The sequence below is a fragment of the Pundamilia nyererei genome, unplaced genomic scaffold (assembly GCF_000239375.1).
Source record: "Pundamilia nyererei isolate P.nyererei 1_Seehausen unplaced genomic scaffold, PunNye1.0 scaffold00082, whole genome shotgun sequence".
Taxonomy (NCBI): Eukaryota; Metazoa; Chordata; class Actinopteri; order Cichliformes; family Cichlidae; genus Pundamilia; species Pundamilia nyererei.
In genome coordinates, this window is record NW_005187483.1 from 702,057 (window position 1) to 723,970 (window position 21,914).

The window sequence follows — 21,914 nt, forward strand, 5'->3', positions numbered from 1 at the left end:
CAGGACTTCCTCCGGGTCAATATTAGTATCATTTCCTCTTTATTGTCCAAATACTTATGGACCTGACTGTAAAAAGTAAATATGTTACTTGACCCAGTGGTTAGCTCTCTTTAGCATAATGACAAGAAACTATTCTCTAAGTCACAGGTGTTGAACTCCAGGCCTCGAGGGCCGGTGTCCTGCAGGTTTTAGATGTATCCTTGATCCAACACAACTGATTTAAATGGCTAACTTACCTCCTCAACGTGTCTTGCAGTTCTCCAGAGGCCTGGTAATGAACTAATCATTTAATTCAGGTGTGTTGACCCAGGATGATATCTAAAACCTGCAGGACACCGGCCCTCGAGGCCTGGGGTTCGACACCCCTGCTCTAAGTTAACAATATCAGCTTATGATCACCACTAAAGTTCATGTTCGTCAAACCCAATGATATCGGCAAACCTATGAGAGGTTGCATGAAACATTTAAGCTTGATACAAAAATAAAATAAAGAGCTTAGAATCTGTTGTGTAAACTTCAGAACCATAACATACTGCGGGCAACCTTCATAGGAGTGTCAAGCATGTAGTGTGACTTTAGACACATGTTTTACTGCCACAACTATACCTGCCATCTATGAGGGCAGTGTTGGGAAGGTTACTTTTAAAATGTATTCCACTACAGATTACAGAATACATGCCCCAAAATGTATATAGTAACGTATTCTGTTACGTTACTCAGCGAGACTACTTTGGATTACTTAATATATTATTTAGCTTTTTACAACTGCATGAATGTACCATTGCTGTGTGGTTTATTACTATTACTGAAGGTTACCCACCATACCAATACCAATTAGATGTTTAAATCTTAATATAAATGAGTAACAGTAGGGTGGACATTAGGTAAGACTGCACGTTTTGCAGCGATCTTGTATAGAAAACTATTCCGCGTGTATATAAAACAGGTTTGCGGCTCCGAGCCGTAAAGGGACCTCTGTCGTGTTCCGTGTCGGGCTCGTAGCTTTACTTTGTTGTCTGGGTCAGCTTTGCTAAGGAGAGACGGAGAGAGACGTTGAAAGACTGCTCCAACGGAACTTATTGTTTCGAGGAAAACACGAACACAGTGTACAGTCGAGTCTTAATAGCTTACTTACAGCTGGGCTGGTCAGGCACTCTTTTTGGCTGCAGTGGTTATTATTATATTTACATGCTTCCAGCTCCCATTTCTGGTCAGTGACAACTTGTACTTTTCCACTCTTTTTCTCCCTCCCTCGCGCTCACCGACACATAACGGGTATGTATGGCAGTCCATTCTGACTGTAGCACGGACTACACTGCCCATGAGGCTACATTCTTTAGGGTTATGCCTCTAACACTCTGCCTTTATATTAAATCATTTTTTGAACAGTCATTTTTAAAAATATTTCTTCACGTCATTATGAGACGCAAGATTGAGACACAGGCATTTGAGCCTCTTAATGCGTGTTTTGTTTGGGTTTCCACCGGTGTGGAATTACCAAAAATAGAGAGGGCATAGCCTAACATATGAAAGAGGAAAGGACCGCTGTGTAATCCCTTTATTTCAACAAAGTAACTATTCTGAATACCACCTTTTTAAACGGTAACTGTAACGGAATACAGTTACTCATATTTTGTATTTCAAATACGTAACGGAGCTACATGTATTCCGTTACTCCCCAACACTGTATGAGGGTGACCTTAATTTTGATCTCACACATGCAAAGTTTTGTGAATATGTCCTTACATGATCAAGATGTTATAATTTTGTCAAAAATTGCTCACAAACCAGCAGTAAACGCCAGCCAACGTACTCAGAACTACCTTTGTGTTAGTTCCCACTACAGGAGACGTTGCCACAACCACATTATTTGAAGCACAAACAAGCTGATACACAGACACAAGGTTCATGGATGGTAATTAACAGTCAACCTATGTAAAGTGCAACATCAGGTGGTAAACAGTCATTTCCTGGTTTGTGATGTGCTCTCTTATGAGACTGTTGGGATAAATCAAACAACTCAGAGCCCCTTGGGGAACTGTTTGGTACTCAGCACTGATGTTTGTTAGCCTTTCTACACCGAGGAACTGGACTCTAACCAAGCCTCCCTGTTTCTATTTTTCTCACTGCTACATTTTGAAGTTTGGGTGACTGGCAGGGCTGAGCATTCACACTTATAAAGGTTATAGGGAGCTTTTAAACTGCCAAGTTTATTTCTAAAGGAGCTGTCTGTCAAAATGACTGGCTTTACACAGATCAAAACACACAAGCTGAGACACAGTTACTCAAACACACACGTGCACACACATTTTTTGTTATTCAATGAGTGTGTCAGTTTGTTTTATGGTGTTTTTTTCCACAGTTCGTATGCCGAGTTGTTCATCTCACATCGAAAGCTATAGCACCAGTGCTAATTTAGTAATATCATATTGGCTGTTGGCCCTGCGACAGACTGGCGACCAGGGTCCAGGGTGTACCCCGCTTCTCGCCCTATGACAGCTGGGATAGGCTCCAGCGCCCCCCGCAACCCTGAAAAGGATAAGCGGAAGCGAATGGATGGATGGATGGATGGATATTGGCTGTGGATGAAGATAAAACTCAAATAAGCTGTATACCTCAGCTCAGAATATTTAGGTCTATAAACTTTCGGCAACTACTTATTAGTTGCTGGTAGTTTTGTGTCAGAGCTCAGAGGTAAATATTTTAGTTAAGCTGTTAAACATAAATGTTGATTCACACTCCTGTTTACTTGATACATGTGTGCTGTGCCTAGAAAGCCTTGGATGAAGAGCTTCCCAGTTTATCTTAGGAAAGCAATGTGGATGCGTACTGTAAATTTACAATAAGCATAAAAGGCTTACATTTTGGAACACAAAACTTTTTGTTTGCTCTCAGACTGGCCTCACTTTATTGGTTAGCTGACAGTTTCCAGCCAGAAAATGCATACAACAAAATCCCTGTGTTAAACAGCTTTAAAGTTGTTTCTTACACAGATATTCCCTCGGAAAACTCAACAAAGACAAGGTGTGCAAATAGCGTTCACAATCACACAGCTCGAAACCAGACCTACAGTGACCAACGTTATCCCGTTATCAAAAAGAACATACAACCTAGAATATCGTCCAAAACATGTCATGTTTGATTCTTGCATTCTCAAACTAAATACACACAGTAAAACTGCTTTATCATAAGAAATATTTGATGCCTAAAGAACATATATTTACTAAAAACAATGCAGATCTCCAATGTTCCACCTGATTTCACTCAAGTGCAAACCATCCAGTTATTTATGATTCTTGTCTCCTATAGGAGTAAAAGGACTTGTGCATCTTTATGAGACAAAATAATTTAATTAATTAATTTAATTTAATTGTCTACATACAAAAAAGCAGTATTCCAATCAAAACTTTGTTCCTGGAGCTTTTGTTTGATATAGGCATGATTGTGAACTCAAACATTAAATGCACATGTATCCAGTTAAATGGTTTACAGTTATACCAAATATTTAAAATAATCATAAAGAAAATAAGCTTAACGCACCAACTTATACAGGAAACCACACACACAATAAGCCAAATGAGAAAATGGTCCCTATTTTTTATTTTTTTCAGTTTAATTCTTATCCATAGATCAAATGGCTCTCTGACATCTGTTCCTTTGCACAATTGACACTCTGGTCAGGTATTTGCTTCTCATGGAAAATGGAAATCAAACCCACAGGAATTGTGTTTTATTACAGATTTACTAGTGACCAAAACCACTACAGTTAATAGCATCAACTAGGCTACAGAATTTGTTATTATAATTAGGAAATTTTAAATAAATAACTCATTTTTTCTATGTACAAAGTACAACACATGCTTTTCTTAGCGTTGTAACAATCATGGAACATAGATACAAATGTATACAACAGGCTTCTGTGGTGAAATGAGAAATGTGCATCTTGACTGAATCCTTGCTACAACAGATTGATAGATAACGACCTATTCTGGTTTTGGATGGGGGGACAACATTGAATAGAGGATTTCGAAAACAAAGGTTCAGAATCAAGTATGAAATATGATATAGCTTTTTAGGCAGAAAAAAAAAAAAGCTATATTAGTTATTAGTAAGCTATATTAAATTATATTATATTAGTTTAGTTTTCTAGGCTTCCTTATTCAAGAATTAAGTAAACTAGAACTGTTACACAAACATAATACAACTTCCATGACTTTGGTTAACACGTTTGGGTGGCTATCGTTAAAGGCATAACTGTAAAGTCAACACAGTTTCACAGTCCCAAAATGTATACCGATATACAAATATATCCACATTAAGATAGCAATCCACACCACATAAACATGATATGGTGATATGAGCCAAAGCTGAGGCGTAACTCCAAGATGCGTGGGTGTATTTATCTACACACCTCCATGGATTTTATTCAGGGACCCACTCAAGGTTACAGGCAGGTGACACGGGGAGATATGGTTCTTCAATAGCTGATAACAATCAAAGTGTGAAGCCGAAGCAAAGCACTTTATACTGCGTTTCATTTCTTCAAGGGCTTCAAAGCATGAGCTTATTCACAAGCACTGCTAAACACACGATATTATATCCAAAGCCTCCTTCAGTGTTCCATTTCCAACACTTAATTGTGCAGTACGGTAGACTATGAGCAGATGACTTGTGGAACACTATGTCTCTCTGTCTGCCTGATATAATTAATTTATTATTATAATACATCTTGTTTGGTATTGTTATATATAATTTTGACACACATCATCACCTTTTTGCCCTGTATGCAGCGCAGGGTGCCTGTTTGAGGAACCCATGCAATGAACTTTGCATATCACCCTGTACCTGTAAATTTACATAAAGTTAGTCTAAAATCAAAGCTAAAATCCTTTCAGGCTACGTGTCTTTGCAGACCCTCTCTTCAGCTCTGTGAAGCCACGTCTCTAATAGTTTTGCAGTTCAGGAATGTTTTTGTAGAGGTCCAGTGAGTCAGGATTGGAGAATGCTCCTCTTTGTGTCACCTCCCGACCAGCAATCACTTGTTTTACAGCTACCTCCACCTTCTTACCGCTGATGGTATACTGTAGAGGAATGAAATAAAGGCTGTCATTCAACAAAAAGGATTTTTCTATTTGCAGCCTGACAGAATAACATAAAGTTTTTTCATAACTAACTGATAGATTTTTTTTTTTTTTCTTACAGGAATGTCTCTGGTCTCCAGCAGCAGGGCGGGTACGTGTCGAGCAGACAGAGCTTTTCTAATGGCTCCTTTAATCTTCGCCACCAACTCTGGACTGAAGGGCTTACCAGGTGCCATCTTTAAGAACAAAATAACTCTCTCTTCTCCGTCAGCGTTGTACTGTGGAACACAAAGACTGTCTGACACTTCCTCAAATGCCTCCACTGCAGAGAGGAGAGGAAAGGAGAGGGCAGAGGGCAAAAAGGCAAACCAAAAAAGATGAGCCACAGAGAGAAAAAGATGTGAGAGGTGAAAAGAAAATGAGAGTAAAGATTAAAAGAACAGAAAAGACAAAAAGTGTCAAACTAAGCAGCGTGAGTACGTACGGAGAATGGCAAGTGAGTAAACTTTAAAAAGTGGACAATGGGATGGCAAAGTCTTATTTTTCCAGGAACATAAAAAGAACCATGACTCAGAACCATTTTCTTTTATTATCTTACACCCACACCCTACTCCATCTGCAGATAAAGACTCACCAATGTTGTAGATCTCTGAGCTGCCGAATCGGACTCCGTTGGGGTTCAGCGTGCCGTCACTACAGAAAAAACAGATTTTCTAAATTCAGAGCTGGCGTTCCTGTAATTGCGAGCCATTTTGCCACAAATTTCCACAGGAAAAAAATGACTCTACTGCCTAGAGTTGTGACAAAATATCACACAAAAGGGTATGAAGTACATTTAAGCCTGTCCTGATGAATCAATAAAACGTATTGATTGCAGTTAATGGCTGACCTTCTGCCCAGCATGACAATGCCCCCTGTCTTTGGATTGATTTTACAGTAGTCTCCGTGGGCCCACACCCCTACAGAATGAGAAAAGGAAAAATTTGTCTGAAACTTTGATATTTTTTTTTGTGCATACTTGAAGAACACATACTGAAAACAAACATTAAAAAATGAAGGAGTAATAAATGCAAATAAAAACAGTTACATAATGTAAGCACAGATAAATTTAAACTGGGCGATATTGCTTAAAGGGTAGCTGTACAGCAGGGGTATTACAGGTGTCTCTTTATGTACATGTAAACTGTAAATATGCTTCTATTTTTACACAACATTTGTGTGGTTACCGGGATATGTAGAAAAGTATGCTTTATGATATTTGCTCTGATTCTCGTCATTCCAGAAGTGTGTTGGCTGGCAGGGGATTGGCTTCAAGCAGACAAGCTCCCCACTCTCTCCCCACACAGGCTTACCTGTTAAAACACATATTTCACAGGAACAGAAAGTTGCAGTGTGTGTTTCCCTGCAACCCATATAAACCTGGGCACACGTCCATATGCACAAACACATAAGCGTATAAGAGACACAGTATAAATCCTTCTCTGATAAAAACAAAAAGAATGTGTGTCGCTCTCAGAGAACCTGATACCTTTAGTGTGTGGTTTCACACAACCCTAACAGCCTCCCTCAGGACGGTGTTATAGGCTTAAAGACTGACTAAAATAATCCCAAACTCTTTCTACAAAACTGCCTTTAAATTATCCTTCAATCCACTCTCCTTTGAGGTGGTGGAGACATGCCAGTACAGCCTGCAGCAGGGAGCTGGGGAAAGAGGGACTGAAATCAATGACAGAAACCTAGAGGGCTTTGAAGACTTCCACCATGATAAAAAATAAATAAATAAATAAAGAACAAAACCCTTTTTATTTGAAATTAATAATTTAAAAAAATGTGTTTCGCTAAAGTTGGTCAGTATATTGTTCCAGGGAAAGTTCACACATTCCTTCAGTTACTTTTTGGCCTGGCAAATATATACATATAAGCTCCACCATCAGTGACATGTACAATAAAGGGAGCATTTCTAATTTCCTTGGTAACAATTTTTAAATTTTCTATTTTTTATATATATATATATATATATATATATATATATATATATTTATATATATATATTTATTTTTTTATTTATTTTTTTATTTTTTATTTTTTAAATGCAGCCTGAACCTGAAACTTATTTAAAAGCTGACCACAATCCCCTTGACTCTGTTGCTCTATTGTCCCCATACAGTAAATCTCTTAATTGCTATTGAGGTTGAATGAAACAGAAAGTGGTAGGAGGGATTATTAAATTCTGAAGAGATTCACCCAGAGTCTTACCGTCAGGGCTCCAGGCTTCCACAGCCATGCCGAGATTTCTTGATTGAATCTCACCTCGATACACTGGAACTGTTGGGTTCTGGCCCATGAAACACGACACTATGTCAGTGCCACCTGGGAAAAGAGTTGAGAGAAACCGGGAAGTTTTCCATTATATTTCTGCAACAGACATATAATTTTTCTAAGAAGTTAAAATTGACCAGCTTGTGTCTTAAGTTTTTGTCATTAACGCTGTTGGAGGAACCTTGACCTACAAATAAGACAGAGCAATGGGAAGTCTGTTAACTCTGTAGCGTCTTAATAAATTCATTGCTGTGGTTTTCATTGTACCCTGAATAAAGTCAGTGAACCCTATAACAGTTATAGCAAGGTTTTCCCATTATAACAGAGTACCATCTGTGTTTCAAAGAGGTGTTCTTTTCTTCTTCTTTTTCCTTATCCCTCGGTGAACATGGAGCTGATGAGCGATTCTAATTGTGATTTCTCCTACAAGCACTGTTGCTCGTCTACATGTATTTTAGCAAACTTTATGCTGGCTTTTTTATTTCTGTTTTAAAAGTGGAATCTCCTCAGCTCTTGCCACAAAGAACCTGGGCCAAACATTACTATTGCCCCTGTCCTCTGGATCTTAAACTTTATAAATAATAGTAAGAGCTGTGGTAACAGGAACAGGAAGTTGCTTTGGTGATTCTTCAAGTCTTAACTTTGACCATGTTTGGCATATACTTTTGACGCCTATGATAAAGACAATCTTTAGTTTCCATATTCCACTTATTTATCACCATTTCTGAGGGGTACCAATAATTTTCTCTACAAATTTTAATTTCAAAAACTTTCCAGGAAGGCGTAGACCATTCTTTAATCCTTTAGAGTCATTGGATGTGCCAGTTTAAGAGCAGCAAGACACAGTTTCCTTTTAAATTATATTGAAAGTGCAGACAAAAATAGATTGAAGCCAACAATATAGGGTATGCTTCTGTTTTAGACACATTTTACTGTAAATAGTCAGAAGTCTCTTAGATATTTTATGATGTGATAAAGATAATGAATCACATTTAGTGTGGTAGGACTAGGGTTAGGGTTAGCACATATGATGACTTAGACCTCAAATGGTGAAACTGGTTGGAGGGAGGCAATGTGTACGTTTTTACCTTATTTCATTTAGTTTGGAATACTTGGAATGTACAGAGCCACACCCATATCACGTAACTATGTAAAATATCAGCAAACACTGACCAAGAGACATTATCACACTTAATACCAGTGTCTTGTATTTTTTTGCTCCACACACAGGCAGCATTAGCTCGCTGCTCCACCTTCATTGACCTATATAGGAGTTCCTTCCCTTTGCAGCACTTTCCTAAAACTGTCATGAAGACGCACACATCTATTCATCTCTTTCTACCTTCCAATCATATACCATTTCTGACACGTTCTATTCATCTCCCTTCTTATTGTTTGTTCTCTACCTCCCTATTTCGTTCCACTCTGCGTGACAGATACCATCCATCCATCTCGTTTGCTTTCTCTCAGTTGCTCTATGCCCTTCTACTGCTCCTTCCTCCTTTCTTGCATTTCTTTGTTCTTTACACTCGTTTTCTCCGTCTCTCTTTCTGGCAGGTTCTTTATTGAGCTCTAATTGGCTCCCAGGAGGAAGTAGAAACTCTGTCTTCTGATTAAACACACACACTTATAGTGGGACGATATGCAATTAGATTAATATTACATTTACCTTAATAGGTGAGTACAAACACACAAAAATACATACATACACACACAAACAGAAGCACATTTAAGCCAAAAGTCAATGTGGTTTTCTTGGGATGCCTTCCATCATCTGACATGTAGTGTGCATGTGTGAGTAAGGTGTATATACACAAGAGTGCAACGTGTCACACTGATCTGATGCTCCTAACAGCAGTGACTATTTTGAAGTGAAGAAAAAGGTTTTTTGAACTCCCCAGTTAGTTTTCATAGATTTTTGCACATGTGAGTGCGTGCACGCACATCTTCTTTCATTTGTGGAGGTGTTACTGCTTTGAAAAACTACCTGCACAGTTTGAGGTCAAACAAAGCCACCAACTGAGACAAACCAAGCAACCTACACAGCTAACCTACACATGAATTCATTTATCCAAAAATGAACTGAATTGAAACCAAAAACTAAAGGAAAATTGAAAAGATGACTTGGTAAATACTTCAAAATTAACACAGAGAAGAGAAGAGAAGAGAAGAGAAGAGAAGAGAAGAGAAGAGAAGAGAAGAGAAGAGAAGAGAAGAGAAGAGAAGAGAAGAGAAGAGAAGAGAAGAGAAGAGAAGAGAAGAGAAGAGAAGAGGCAAAATGGGTGTGGAGAGCTGACATATGGAGAGTCAGATGGAGGTATATTAGGATTGAGTAAATCCAGCAGTGAAAGTGTTAAAATCACCCACTGAAGAGCAACAGGGGTCTGAGGTCCCTGCTGAACAGAAAACACACAAACACTCTCCTGATATACACGACAATCTCCGTTAAAAGTTTTCACAACCCCAAGTAGACTTTAACTGAAGCACATGTTTATACACACACAGTGACACGGGGTAAAATCAGCAAGGGACCCACATATATGAGCATTCAGAACACACACACACAGCATTGACCTCATGGGTCAAGGTTAGGTCGGTTGGCAGCCAAAAGGGTTGCAGCCCTCTGTTGCCCTTGGCAGCAAGATGGAAAGTGACTGGGGCAGGACCTGCTGTTTCGAGTCACACATTCACAAAGAGCCAGCGCTATAATTCCAAAAGGACGAGTCCAGATGAATAACAAATTGGGTCTTCTTCACAATTTACCACTTTAGCTATCATTTTGTTCAAATATTATAACACTATACTGTCAGAGGAACAGCACAGGAACAGGTTGAGCTCTTTGGAGACAAAGTCAGAGAGGCAAAGCTGAGATGCTTTGCACATTCTAAATAAAACATGTTTGATGGCCAAGCAGCAAGGTATACAGGCATCTGAAATCTTCTACTTTTCCCCCTCATACTTCTGCTGCTGGAGTATGGCAGTCCCAAAACCTTATGGTAAAATATAATGTAATTTGGCACGATGGCTGAACTGATGCACCTCAACGGCACTGTTGGGATTAAACTCATTTTTCTAATGCCAAAAGCTACAACAGTTACAATACCTACTGTTTCCATAAGCCATTTGACTCATTAAAAAATCTTTACAAAGTAACTATAAAGGATCTTTAAAGTGGAAGAAGAAAACAGTTTTATCTGTTCAGCTAACATGGTTTCTCAGTGCCTCTGTTATGTGATACCATTTAATACTGAACTTGTTTTATTGACTTACTAACGCAATTAAAAAGGGGATGAATACAGCTTTGTATTGAGCTAATAAGCAAAAACTTGTTTTTCCTTGATTCGTTCTATGTGTTTGTCTCATAAAAGTTGTTGATGTGTGTCACAAAATCGTATGAGTTGTTGAGTAACAACCTATAATGCAAACAAACGAAAATGTGTAATTGCCATAACCAACTATTTTTGAAGTTTTCAGTAGATTCTTAAGCCTACAGCAAATTTTGCACAGACCACCTTCCTCACTAAACAGATTTCTTTCTTCACTTATCTTACAGACTCTGCAGAGACACAGATATTTACGACAAAAATAACCTAAGAAAATCTGCTTGCAGATTTCTTCTGTTTATTTTCCATCTCTCACCAGATTTCTGCCTGTGATTGACATTTCAGCTGACGCTTGTGTCCAGCATTTCGACTTACATGTCATTGTGAGCATGTGCAACTTTGCATATGTTTGCTTGTGTATTTGAGGCTATATGTTGTACCCATTTGGGCTGTCATTCACAATGGCTGCGTGTATGTGTATGCAAGCGTGACATTCCAAGCTGCTTCTCAGTGTGCGTATGTGTGTGTGTGTGTGTGTTTGTGTGTGTGTTTAATACGTCAGTCACCCAAGCTCTGCTAAATGTTAAACGTTTCAGGACTCACAGAAAGAGACAGATAGCATTCTACTGGCCTGACAACATCACAATGGGCTGAGAAGCACTGTGTGCGTTAGACCCGTGCGTGTGTGTGTGCATGTGCGACAGTTGTGGGTGGTGAGGAATATGTAGCCTTCTATACAATTTATTGTTTTTTTATTATGCATCAGTCCTTTTGTGCTTGTGTCAGAGATGCTTTTCTGTTTTAGCTTTAAAATTTCAAAATACAAATACAGTATATATTTTAAATGTTTTAAAATACATTTTTTTAAGTTTAAGTATCCGGTTTCTGTCATAAAGACATCGGGAACCAAACAATTTGTTGCTCAGACATCACATTATGCACCAGAATCATCTTGGATATAAATATCTTGATTTGTCAATATATATATAAAATAACATTAGGTTAAATATAAGTAATCTTACATTTACATAATCCTTCTTTTCTTTCATTTTTGTCAGGGATGTTCCTTACAACTAACTTATTAGTTGTTTAAACACGAGAGAAAAAAAAATCAAAGTGGTCAACCAATTAAAGAAAACACTCAGAACACATCTAAAAATAGACACAATCTAATGGACAAGGCTAGACATTGCAATTGTATTTGGGATCAACAGGCATGCTAGTTTTGCTAGTGTGTGTTCTAATGTGCTCTTCTTCAGTTTTGTGAAAAGCACTTTAGGGGGAATTTCAAAAGGTCAGAAAAGCTCATGTTTCAACAACAGTGAAGTATTGTACAGTTATGATAAATGTTAAACTGGCCAGTTCACGTTCATGTTAGCTGTTAGCTATTAGCAATTACCCGTTTACCAAAAACCTTGCCTTAGGGTGTCACAAGCTAGTGCCAGTGTTGGTCCCAAGCCCAGGTAATTGGGAGGGTTGTGCCTGGAAGAGCATCTGGCATAAGATTTTTGCCAAATCAAATATGTGGATCCAGCTGCTGTGGAAACCACTGGAGAAAAAACAGAGCAGCTGAAGTTACCTTTATCCAATAGCCACCTTAGCCATCTGTTATCATTAAGATAGTGGTTAGCAGCTATGGCTAATATTAAAATGATAACATTAATGTGAGAGCCAGGCAACAAACACCATCAGTCCTGTCTGCAGAGTTGTAATGGATGGTGTTAATTTTACAGAATAAAACAATTACTTAAGTCTAAAAAATGCCAAGTTTCTCTGAAAGTACCAGACTGAAACTGAGGAAAGTCTAGACACAAGATAACAGCCTACCTGACTAACTGTATTTGATTGGTAATTAAAATGTGGAGCTTAGTCACCAGATGCACAGAACCACAATTTTTTTAAGTAACTTGGAAATAGTAATCTCTGATAGTATTTTATCAAGTATTGAGTAGTTTCTTGGGTATCAGTTTATCAGTAAATTCAAGTATGGTCACTCACTGATAAAAGCTAGCATATCACAAGTTGTCCTCAATGTAGCTACAATGCAGCTATTATTCTTAATCAAAAACAGGAGAAAGATGAAATGGAGTATAAAGGATACTCGATGGCTGAATCAAATTAAAAATAAACAGAACTTGGTTTCATTTGTTAGTGAACAAAACAGACAACAGGTCTTTAGCAATAACTGGAGGAAAAAAAAACAACAGCTGGCACGATTAATCTTTACTTATTGCGCAGGCATTTCATGCATTATGTTCCTAGTTAAGTAGCTATTAATTTGAAGCGCCACAGATTGTCTGTCAAATTTTTATAAAGAAAATATTATAGACAATAGTTTTTTTGTCAAACCACAACCTGATTAGCAGAAAATGCACTAATATGCACCTGTTGAATATTTCATTCATTAAAAAAGTATACTATAAATTGTTCTTATTGAGTAAAAGCTTGACATTTTTAAATTAATTAAAACTGTAATATTAATGTCTAAGACAAATATTTATCTACAGTTCTTTTTAATGATTAAATGATTTTGTGTCATAATTCTAAATAAACAATATGTTATTCTTAAATTCTTAAGTATTAGAAAAATAATATGTGTCCTAGCAGGGTATGTGTTATTGAGTCACCTGAAATGGAGCCCAGCAGCACGGTGCTCTTTATGCAGCGGTAGACATAGTCGTAGATCTGAGGTTTGAGAGGAGATCCAGTAGACAGGATAGTGTGGAGGGACTGGAGATTGTGTGTTTCCGCTAGAGAAGGAAAACACAAAAGGTAAAAATAAATAGCGAAAGAAGATGAACAATAAACTCCGTAGTTTAGTTATTAGTAATACATAACTGTGTTTGAAGTCACTTTTTGAATACAACCTAAAATGTTCCTAAAATGTTGAGTGTTAAAAATTCAGTGAGTTCCGGAAGTACAATAAATTTGGATTCATTAACTGGTCAAAAATAATGTGGGCAAATTGGAAAATCTGAAAAGATTATTTGGGATTCTCATTTGCTTCAAGAGAGCAAATGAGCAAAAACATTGGTTTTTGATCAGACTCAATATGCAGTTTACCTGCTTGTATTGAGACAACAATAGTCACACTTTTATAGTGAGGCTGCACATATTTTAGAATTACTGGTCTGGGATCAGTTATCACAGTGGTTACCCCCCCCCAAAAAAAACAAACAACCCAAACCTAACCAAGTTGGAGTCACCAATCATTTGAACCAAATTAGTAAACCAAACACATAAAATGGGTATTCACATTTGAACAGCTGTGGCTTGTTGCACCCCAACTTGTTGTGTTATTGTAGTTTGCCACCCTGATGTGACAGAGCATGCAACGTACCGCACACATCGCTTTAGCCATCCTCAAGATCCATGTCCATGTTCTCTGTCACACACATATGCCCAAACCACAAGCCAATAACACTCTGGGAACTAATAAGGTTCCAGCAACTGCCCCTTGCTCTGCGCACACACACACACAGTTGGACTTTTGCTACCCCCCACCATGCCTCCAGGTGTCCAGTCCAAATGTCATCCTAGGGAAAAGGGCCTCTCCGCTGGGGCAGCCAGTGAAGAAGCTCCCACTATCCTCCTCGGGCCAGTGGAGGCATGCGCGCACGCACGCGCGCACGCGCACGCACACACACACACACACACACACACACACACACACACACACACACACACACACACACACAAACATCTCCCTTTGCCACGCTCTCTTTCTCTAATAAGCATCCAAATGCACACACACAATGCCAACTGGATCAAGTGGCTGGCTGACTAATAGGGGTGGGGCAGCGAGCGGGAACAAGAGAGCGAGACAAGCACAGAGACACAGCAATGTTTTATTTTTTTATGCCTTTCTGTTTAGTATTAGAATTAGGAATGGGTTCAGCTCATTTAAAGTTAAAGAGAGACGCACAAACAAGGGCAACAAATGCAGATTTGTGGCGATTATCAGAATGCACTGTGCTACATGGTGACACTTGGTATATGCAAGTTTTTTCTGTTTGCACTTCTGACAGAAAAATTGTTAAGCCTGGTGGCTGCAATTTAGCCATACACTACAAATGTTATTACTGCAATGTGTATGGATGACACACACAGAGCTCTTAACACACACAGCTGGTTTGGTACTTTACTTTCTTGGAATCCTATTTCAGTGTCCCACTATTTCCTGTACATTGTACTCCTGAGTGTAGATGGACAACAAAGTAAATTTAGACTAAACTCACATTAAAACCATTATATTTTGATTTGATGAAAATCATGTAATGTTTCTTATATGCCATATAGGCTTAATAAATCCTGGACTTCACTGTGATTTCTTCATATTTGTTTTAATTTTTCCAGCTGGCAGCGGATGTTTAAACCCATCAATTTTCTTCCACAAATTAGGATAACAGTTGGGCTACAGCCTATCCCAGCTGCCATAGGAAAAGAGGTTGGGTACACCCTGGACACAATGCCAATCTAAAGAGAGTTAACACAGAGAGACAAACAGCTATTTCTGCTCACATTCACACCTATGGCCAATAAGAATGTCTTCAGGCTGTGGAAGGAAGCTGGAGAGAGAACCCACGCAGACATGGGTGGAATACAGACAGCCTGTGGATTCGAACCCAGGACCTGTGAGGAAACAGTGCTAACCACTGTGTTACTTTAGAAGTAGCTAAAAATCGCCCCCAAAAACACAAGTGACTATAGTTTCGGTAGAGCAGTTCATCCACTTACTGAAAGGTTGGTGGTTCCCTGGTCTGTATACCCAAGTATCTTTGCCCAAGATACGTAATTCCAAGTTAGGGGTGGGCGGTATAAACAGTATATGGTAGAAACGATATGAATTTGGCCAGCAGTAGAGATTTTGACCATACCACTCTACCGCGATAGCGCATGTTGCTAGGCTACGAAGCCGGACCGCTTGATGGATTGTCGGAGCATTACGGCTACCGTAGTCGGGAGCCTGAATGAGTAATACGTACTGTGCTTCAACATAATATTACTGCATTGTGTGTGTATAACCTCTTTTTAGGTTTTATGGATATTATACATTTTTATGCTAAGGATATGTCGGCCAATTTCCACTGGAAATGCCTTTTGGTTAAACTGTCAGCAAGGAATTTGCATTTGCACTGTTAAATTTTTATATAGCTTTAATGCACATAAAAAACGGCTGCTTGTTTAAGTGAAAATACATAGATGGGGGTTTTTTTTGCACTAATAAAGTTGTGGAGGAGACAAAGTATTTTGTCTTGTGCCAATTATATCGTCAGTTATATCGTTATCGCAAATTTTCAAATAGATATTGTGCTAAATATTTTTGGCCATATTGCACCGCCCTATTGACATATCTATTGTAGTAGTAAGGAGGTGGACTACAATGTCAAGCTCAACTGCAATCTGATCAGATCTTAATGCCAGCCCACATCGATCGATGGCTAATTGGAAAATCTAATATATTTATATCAATATAGTTAATCTGCGTCAGACTGCCATCAGTGAATGCATATCTGCAGGTATCTTTAAAAACCACCTCCACCACAGCTCCTTCTTTTATGCTGTGTTTCACTTAATCAATGTAATATCTGCTTTCATTGATGCTTGTTCTATTTTGTGCTAACATCTATGGATGTGGAAAGGCTGGGAGGTGTACAGTCCCAGAATAGAGGTATCAGATATAAATTACTGCAGATGGAAATAACTGTCTCTCAAACTATAGTTTTGCTGTCTAAAATATGGCTGTGTGAAACTGAAATATAGCTTAACTAATTTAACTAGAATTCCTGTTGCTTTCCAGTGAAATGAACACCTACAATAATGCGAAACAGGTATAAAATCTAGAATTCTTACAAATAAGGAAAACCTGATGGAAGTTACTCTATAGCAAAGACTAACAACTGTGCTGTGATAGTGTTTTGTTCTAACACAATACAGTATCTAATTTGTTGCTGCACAAGTTCCAAAGAGTAACCACTACATGAAAGCTAGCAGCAAGTCAAAAAAAAGAAGAAAAAAAAAGCACCAGCACAGCTCTGGTTATCTGTCCACATCTTTTTCTTTCTCTAGAAAGTTGTGTCACTAAAAGCAATTAGGTGGACCTATCCATGACTCATATGAAAAATCATAACAGCCTTTTTATCCTTTTAATTCAGTGTCATACTCCAGAACACAGGGCAAACTGTTATTTCATCCAGTTAATGGACTAAAGGACATTCAGAGTCAAACAACATTACTATTATAATCATTACTGTGTCCATCTGCTCTTATTGCTACAAATTCCATTCTCATAAAGTAGGTGTGTATGTCTATATGTCTGTGACCATGCTCACATATTTATTTTACTCTCTTCTATCCATGAACACAACTTACAGGGTGTCAGGTTCCTCTCCTGCAGCACAGACAGCCACTTGGCCCCGGTACCAAAGATAGTGATGCTGATGAAGAAAAAAAAAAAGATAAACATTATTCAGTTTGCCAGAAGTAGCGAGTGTTCTCATATACTTTGAGAAGAAAAAGGAAAAAAAAGAAGAAAGAATTTGCGTCAGTGTTGCCAACACTGACAGTCATTGCAAAAGGCCTCCTACATACATGTACTATATTCTGCATTGTGACAGCAGGAACTCCAAACAACAGAACCAAGCTAGCAGACTTTATGAGTGGGGGTGGCATAAATATTGTTGCCAAGTTTCACTGCAATCTGGCTGGCTATTTTGGAAAGATGCTGCTGGACAAAGTGATGGATGAATAAGTGATAGATTCACAAAGCTGCCAATGATCCTTGTGACATCACAATCTTTACCATCACTGGGATATTCCTGAGTGTGTCAAACACAATTAAACATATCCTGTTTTAGTTCTTGGATGCTTTTGATTAATATCTTTAAACAAGAGACGTGGTGAACAACTGCAAATATTAAGAGAAGCATTTTTAAATTCTCAAGGAGTTTTGTATTTAAAACCCTCAAAAATCTGTGACACCTGTTACACCAACAGGCCAGTAGACACTGTCAATGATGAGGATATATACATCCTGGACAGGGAGGAACGCTGATTTGAGCAAGGAGTCAAGGAGGACATTTACGTGAAAAGGGAAAGACCATCTCTGAATCGAGGAGGGGGCCTAAGGGTACATCTTGCACCACCTTACAATGCTGTTATTGCAGTAATTCACCAACTCTCTATGAATGGTACTCATGGCAATTGATCAATGGTCATTGACCAATGGCCATGACAATTTTCATATTATTGATCATGAAACGGACCTCATGGCCCATTGTTAGTCAGTGGTGCTAGTTTCAGTCATTATGTAAATGTAATGTTTAAAAGGTTGGGAAAACCTGCAATCAGCTGAAAATGAAGAAGTCACTTGGATGAGTGACGAAATGTTTCTCACACTGAAAATGCTGCATCCAGATGAAGAGAATCAATTTTTGGGGGTCTCTGAATTCTAAAAATGTGACACTTTAGATATTAAATAGTATGAAGATTATTTAGATGCAAAAACATCGTACATCGTTTTTAACCAACATTTCTTGGTAAAAAGAAAAAAAAAAGTTAAGTTTATCTTCTTCGTAACATTTGCCAGATTATTTGCAAGTACTCTACTCTTTATGGGTTTCAAAACATTTTTTAGTTGTCCCACGAAATCCATTGTCAACAAACACATGCATGAGTGCAATAAAGCCCTTATATATCTGTATTAACATCACTGTACATTACTTTTAAGGCAACGGTCAAGTAACTTCTGAATACAATATTTGTGATACTTGAAAGACCTGCCAGTCTGCTTAAGACTTTGGTGCTGAGAATGAACTGTAACATGGCTTCACTTGTTGCCCTGAATCTATGCAGACAAGGCATAATTTCATTGTATCTGCTCTGAATGCAAAAACATAAAAAGGGCAACAGTTATTCAGCAGACCTTTGCCCTTAATCCCATGTGCTCCAGTGGAGCTGCTCAGTAGTCTGGTTGGACAAGGAAGCTCCCAGCGGGGGAGTGTGTGCCACTGTGTAAATGTAAAGGAAGGTGATGTTAAAACAGCTTGTGTGCTCATCCTTCTAGACAGATAACATTTTAAAAAGGAAAGAAAGGGGGAAAAAAAACTGGCACGGACAACTTTCAACTGGGTAAATACAAAAGAGAGCTGAGAAAAAAAAAAAGACAAATTGCTTCTTTTTTAGATGTTTCGCAAGAAAATTGTTCAGATGAGAATGTAACAACACAACGGTTCCTCACAACAATTCTGGGAAAAATAATTTTAGAAAGTTTTGTCTGCGTGAATTGATGTCACCCTGACAGCTGACAACAGTTGGGAAACGTGGATGGTAAGAAGCGACAAAACGTCACTTTTGTGTTCCCCTGCAGTTTTAATTTTAAAACAAAGGGCCTTTTCAAGCCTGTCTGTAAATGGGTTTATTTGTGTCTCAGTCTATGTCTTGCTGTCTTTTTAAGTTATTTTTGTTGACATTAAATCAATCAAATTTCATCCATCGCTATGGTAACCATTTATGTCAATCATAAAAAGGGCTGTCTCTATAAGAACAAACAAAACAACAGCTTGATGAACAATAATCAGGAATTGTTTTGCAGTGCAAGATCTCCTTTGCTCTCGGTGGCTCGTTCTGATTAGTGGTGATAGGGGTAAATGAAGAGAGTGAGGATTTGATAACGGTCTCAAGATGCAACATGAAGTATGATTACGCAACTGTTGTCAGTGCTCTTACTGCCAACTCACACTGAATCAAGTGTTTTATCTTGTTTTACCTTGTGAGTCTAATGTTATATCACACTATGTGTAACATTAAATGTTAAACCTATCTGACGTGATCAGACCTAACCAGACTTGGATGGCCATTTTCTGCAAATCCGGGAAAGAAGAACTGGGACCAGTAACAGTGGTTTATGACATTCATACAAAAACTGTGTTTCACTCTTGTCGTCCTGAAAGCATGCCAGTGTTCAGTGTTTTGTGGACCACCCATTTGGCACAGCTATAATACCTCAAGGGCACCAACTGTACATGATGGAAAACCAAAATGAATGCTAAATTTTCAAAAGGTCCTTCTCCACCAGCATTTGATTTAAGATGGAAACTTACAAGACTTTGGGAAGACAACAGAGGAACGTAAAGTATAGAAAGTACAAAAGTAGAACTATAGTGTCTAAAGTGCCTACGCCTTAGACGTGTGCTGTACTTCTCATTCACTTACAGTGTGGTTCATAATAAGGTAATAATATATTTCATGATATTAGAAATCTAAGAAGATTCAAACAGAAGAAAATATTAGAAAACAACATACTTTATAATACTTATGTATTATTTTGTCAGTATTTAATTAAGTTCTTTTAAAAACAGATTTTTTAAATTCATAGAATCTGTACTTCATCAAATGAATTTACAAAATAATTTCCAGTGAAATACAATGCAAATGTATCAAATCCTTTAAATATTAAATATAGTGTGCTTGTTTTAGTGTAACGGAAAAAAGAAGAAGATCACACACCAAGCAATTTAGACATATCGATAGACTAATGGACGTTTTTTCTGCATTTTGCATGCAGACCCTTTTTTGTTCTCTAAACCTACATACAGACAGTCATTATCCATCCTACCTATCATCTCTGATCCGCATATGAAATTTTTGGTTTCTGGCTACCATGGAAACAGTCGCTCTATTCTGATTGGAGGCAGGTGGCCAGGTGTAGCTGCTAATTGGGTGCTTAGGATGGAGGGTGGAGGAGAAGCTGTGAGTCTCTGTTTGTCAGAGTGTGTGACAGCATGTGCAAATATACCCGTGTCTGTTTCAGGGAAGACATGTTACTGGACGCTACTAAGTCAATAAAAGACACTCAGGAGCAATCAGACACAAGAGCACCTCTGAGCAATTATCATGGTAATGTGTCCCTACGCGTGTCGTGATGTAGCAATTGAAGCTCCACTTGTCAGTGGAGTTTACAAATTATTCTCACACTTGTTCTCCATCACAGTAAGTTGTTTGAATATGTTAGAGATATGAAGCATTGTCCTCTTCGCATGTGCGTTAGACTAGAAAGAACAATGAGTAACTCCTGTTTGACAGTACATTTGTTTATTCAAATGTGAAACTTTAGTGTAATTGCTATAGTTTACACTCTAAAGCTGCTAAATCAACATAACCTGGTAACCTGGATTTCAAAATTAAAGTCGTGACATTCTTTATAAGGTAAATATTGCATTTTGGATGTAAAAGAATTGTTAATTATGTTAATTAATTATGTTAAAGATTTGAAGATACCAGAAAATCCCATTACAGATAAGCTTTGAGTGCTCAAATACAGTAGAAAGCTCTGTATACGAACTATTTACCATGTACGATAGATAGATGGATCCAGCTTGAAGAAGTGGATATTTTAATTGTTAAGCCCACATGTCTAAAACTGTAGCTGAGCTGGCAAGATGCAATCTGTTAAACTGTCTGTACTGTACTGAATCTCTTCCAAAGAATAAAATTAATAAATAACTGAGAATTTCATCTGGCAGTAATTAAAGATAAGACTTCCACACGGCAGTCGCTGGCACAAGCGTGGAGGAGGAGTTTTCCTGGACATAGTAGTTCAAAACATAATGAACAAAAGATTGAAGGGAAAACCCTTGAATAAGTCTTGTGGCCACTTCATACATAGAACCCATTGAATAAATTATTTTTTTTTGGCTCTCCTCAGAAATAATGCTAATTCAATTTTTACTCTGGCTGGTAAATCAACTAAAGTATGACACCTTACTGTAATACATTAAGTGACTGACTTTCTTCCTTGAAAGACTTGGAATGCCTTCCATTCAATTAAATGTTTGTATTTCTTGCTTGTCTGAAAGTTTTACTTTAGAGATGACATCCAAATGAACATTTTCCATCACTGGGTCCCTTTAGGTATTCAGATCCCTTCATGGCTTTTGGCAGTTTTACCACTGCCAAAGTAAATACAGCTTTCTGCTTTTCATCAAAGCCCCATTGTGACCCATTACTAGTGGTAATTTTCCCTTCCAAGCTCTAAAAATTCTTGAATTTTATTTCATTTCATGACCATTGATATTCTGATCGGTTAGTAACCCAGCTGCATAACTGCACACCTAGAAAGTTTGATTGCAATCAGAGTATTACCTTTGGATTAAGATAGCAAATGTGATACTAGGCTATGAAGATCTATACT

General features: G+C 38.1%; 1 protein-coding gene across 1 annotated transcript in view; it reads right to left on the reverse strand.

Moving 5' to 3' along the window:
• Nucleotides 1-2,889: 2,889 nt before the first annotated feature.
• The window catches only part of aacs (acetoacetyl-CoA synthetase), a 40,608-nt gene continuing 21,583 nt past the window's right edge, over nucleotides 2,890-21,914 (reverse strand). The window contains exons 11-18 of the mRNA XM_005738126.1: nucleotides 17,096-17,160; nucleotides 13,351-13,473; nucleotides 7,338-7,451; nucleotides 6,308-6,433; nucleotides 5,971-6,040; nucleotides 5,716-5,774; nucleotides 5,201-5,403; nucleotides 2,890-5,081 (exon numbers count right to left, since the gene is read on the reverse strand). Coding sequence (XP_005738183.1) covers nucleotides 4,944-5,081; nucleotides 5,201-5,403; nucleotides 5,716-5,774; nucleotides 5,971-6,040; nucleotides 6,308-6,433; nucleotides 7,338-7,451; nucleotides 13,351-13,473; nucleotides 17,096-17,160 — 898 coding nt within the window. The 3' untranslated portion in view covers nucleotides 2,890-4,943. The remainder of the gene's footprint in view (nucleotides 5,082-5,200; nucleotides 5,404-5,715; nucleotides 5,775-5,970; nucleotides 6,041-6,307; nucleotides 6,434-7,337; nucleotides 7,452-13,350; nucleotides 13,474-17,095; nucleotides 17,161-21,914) is intronic.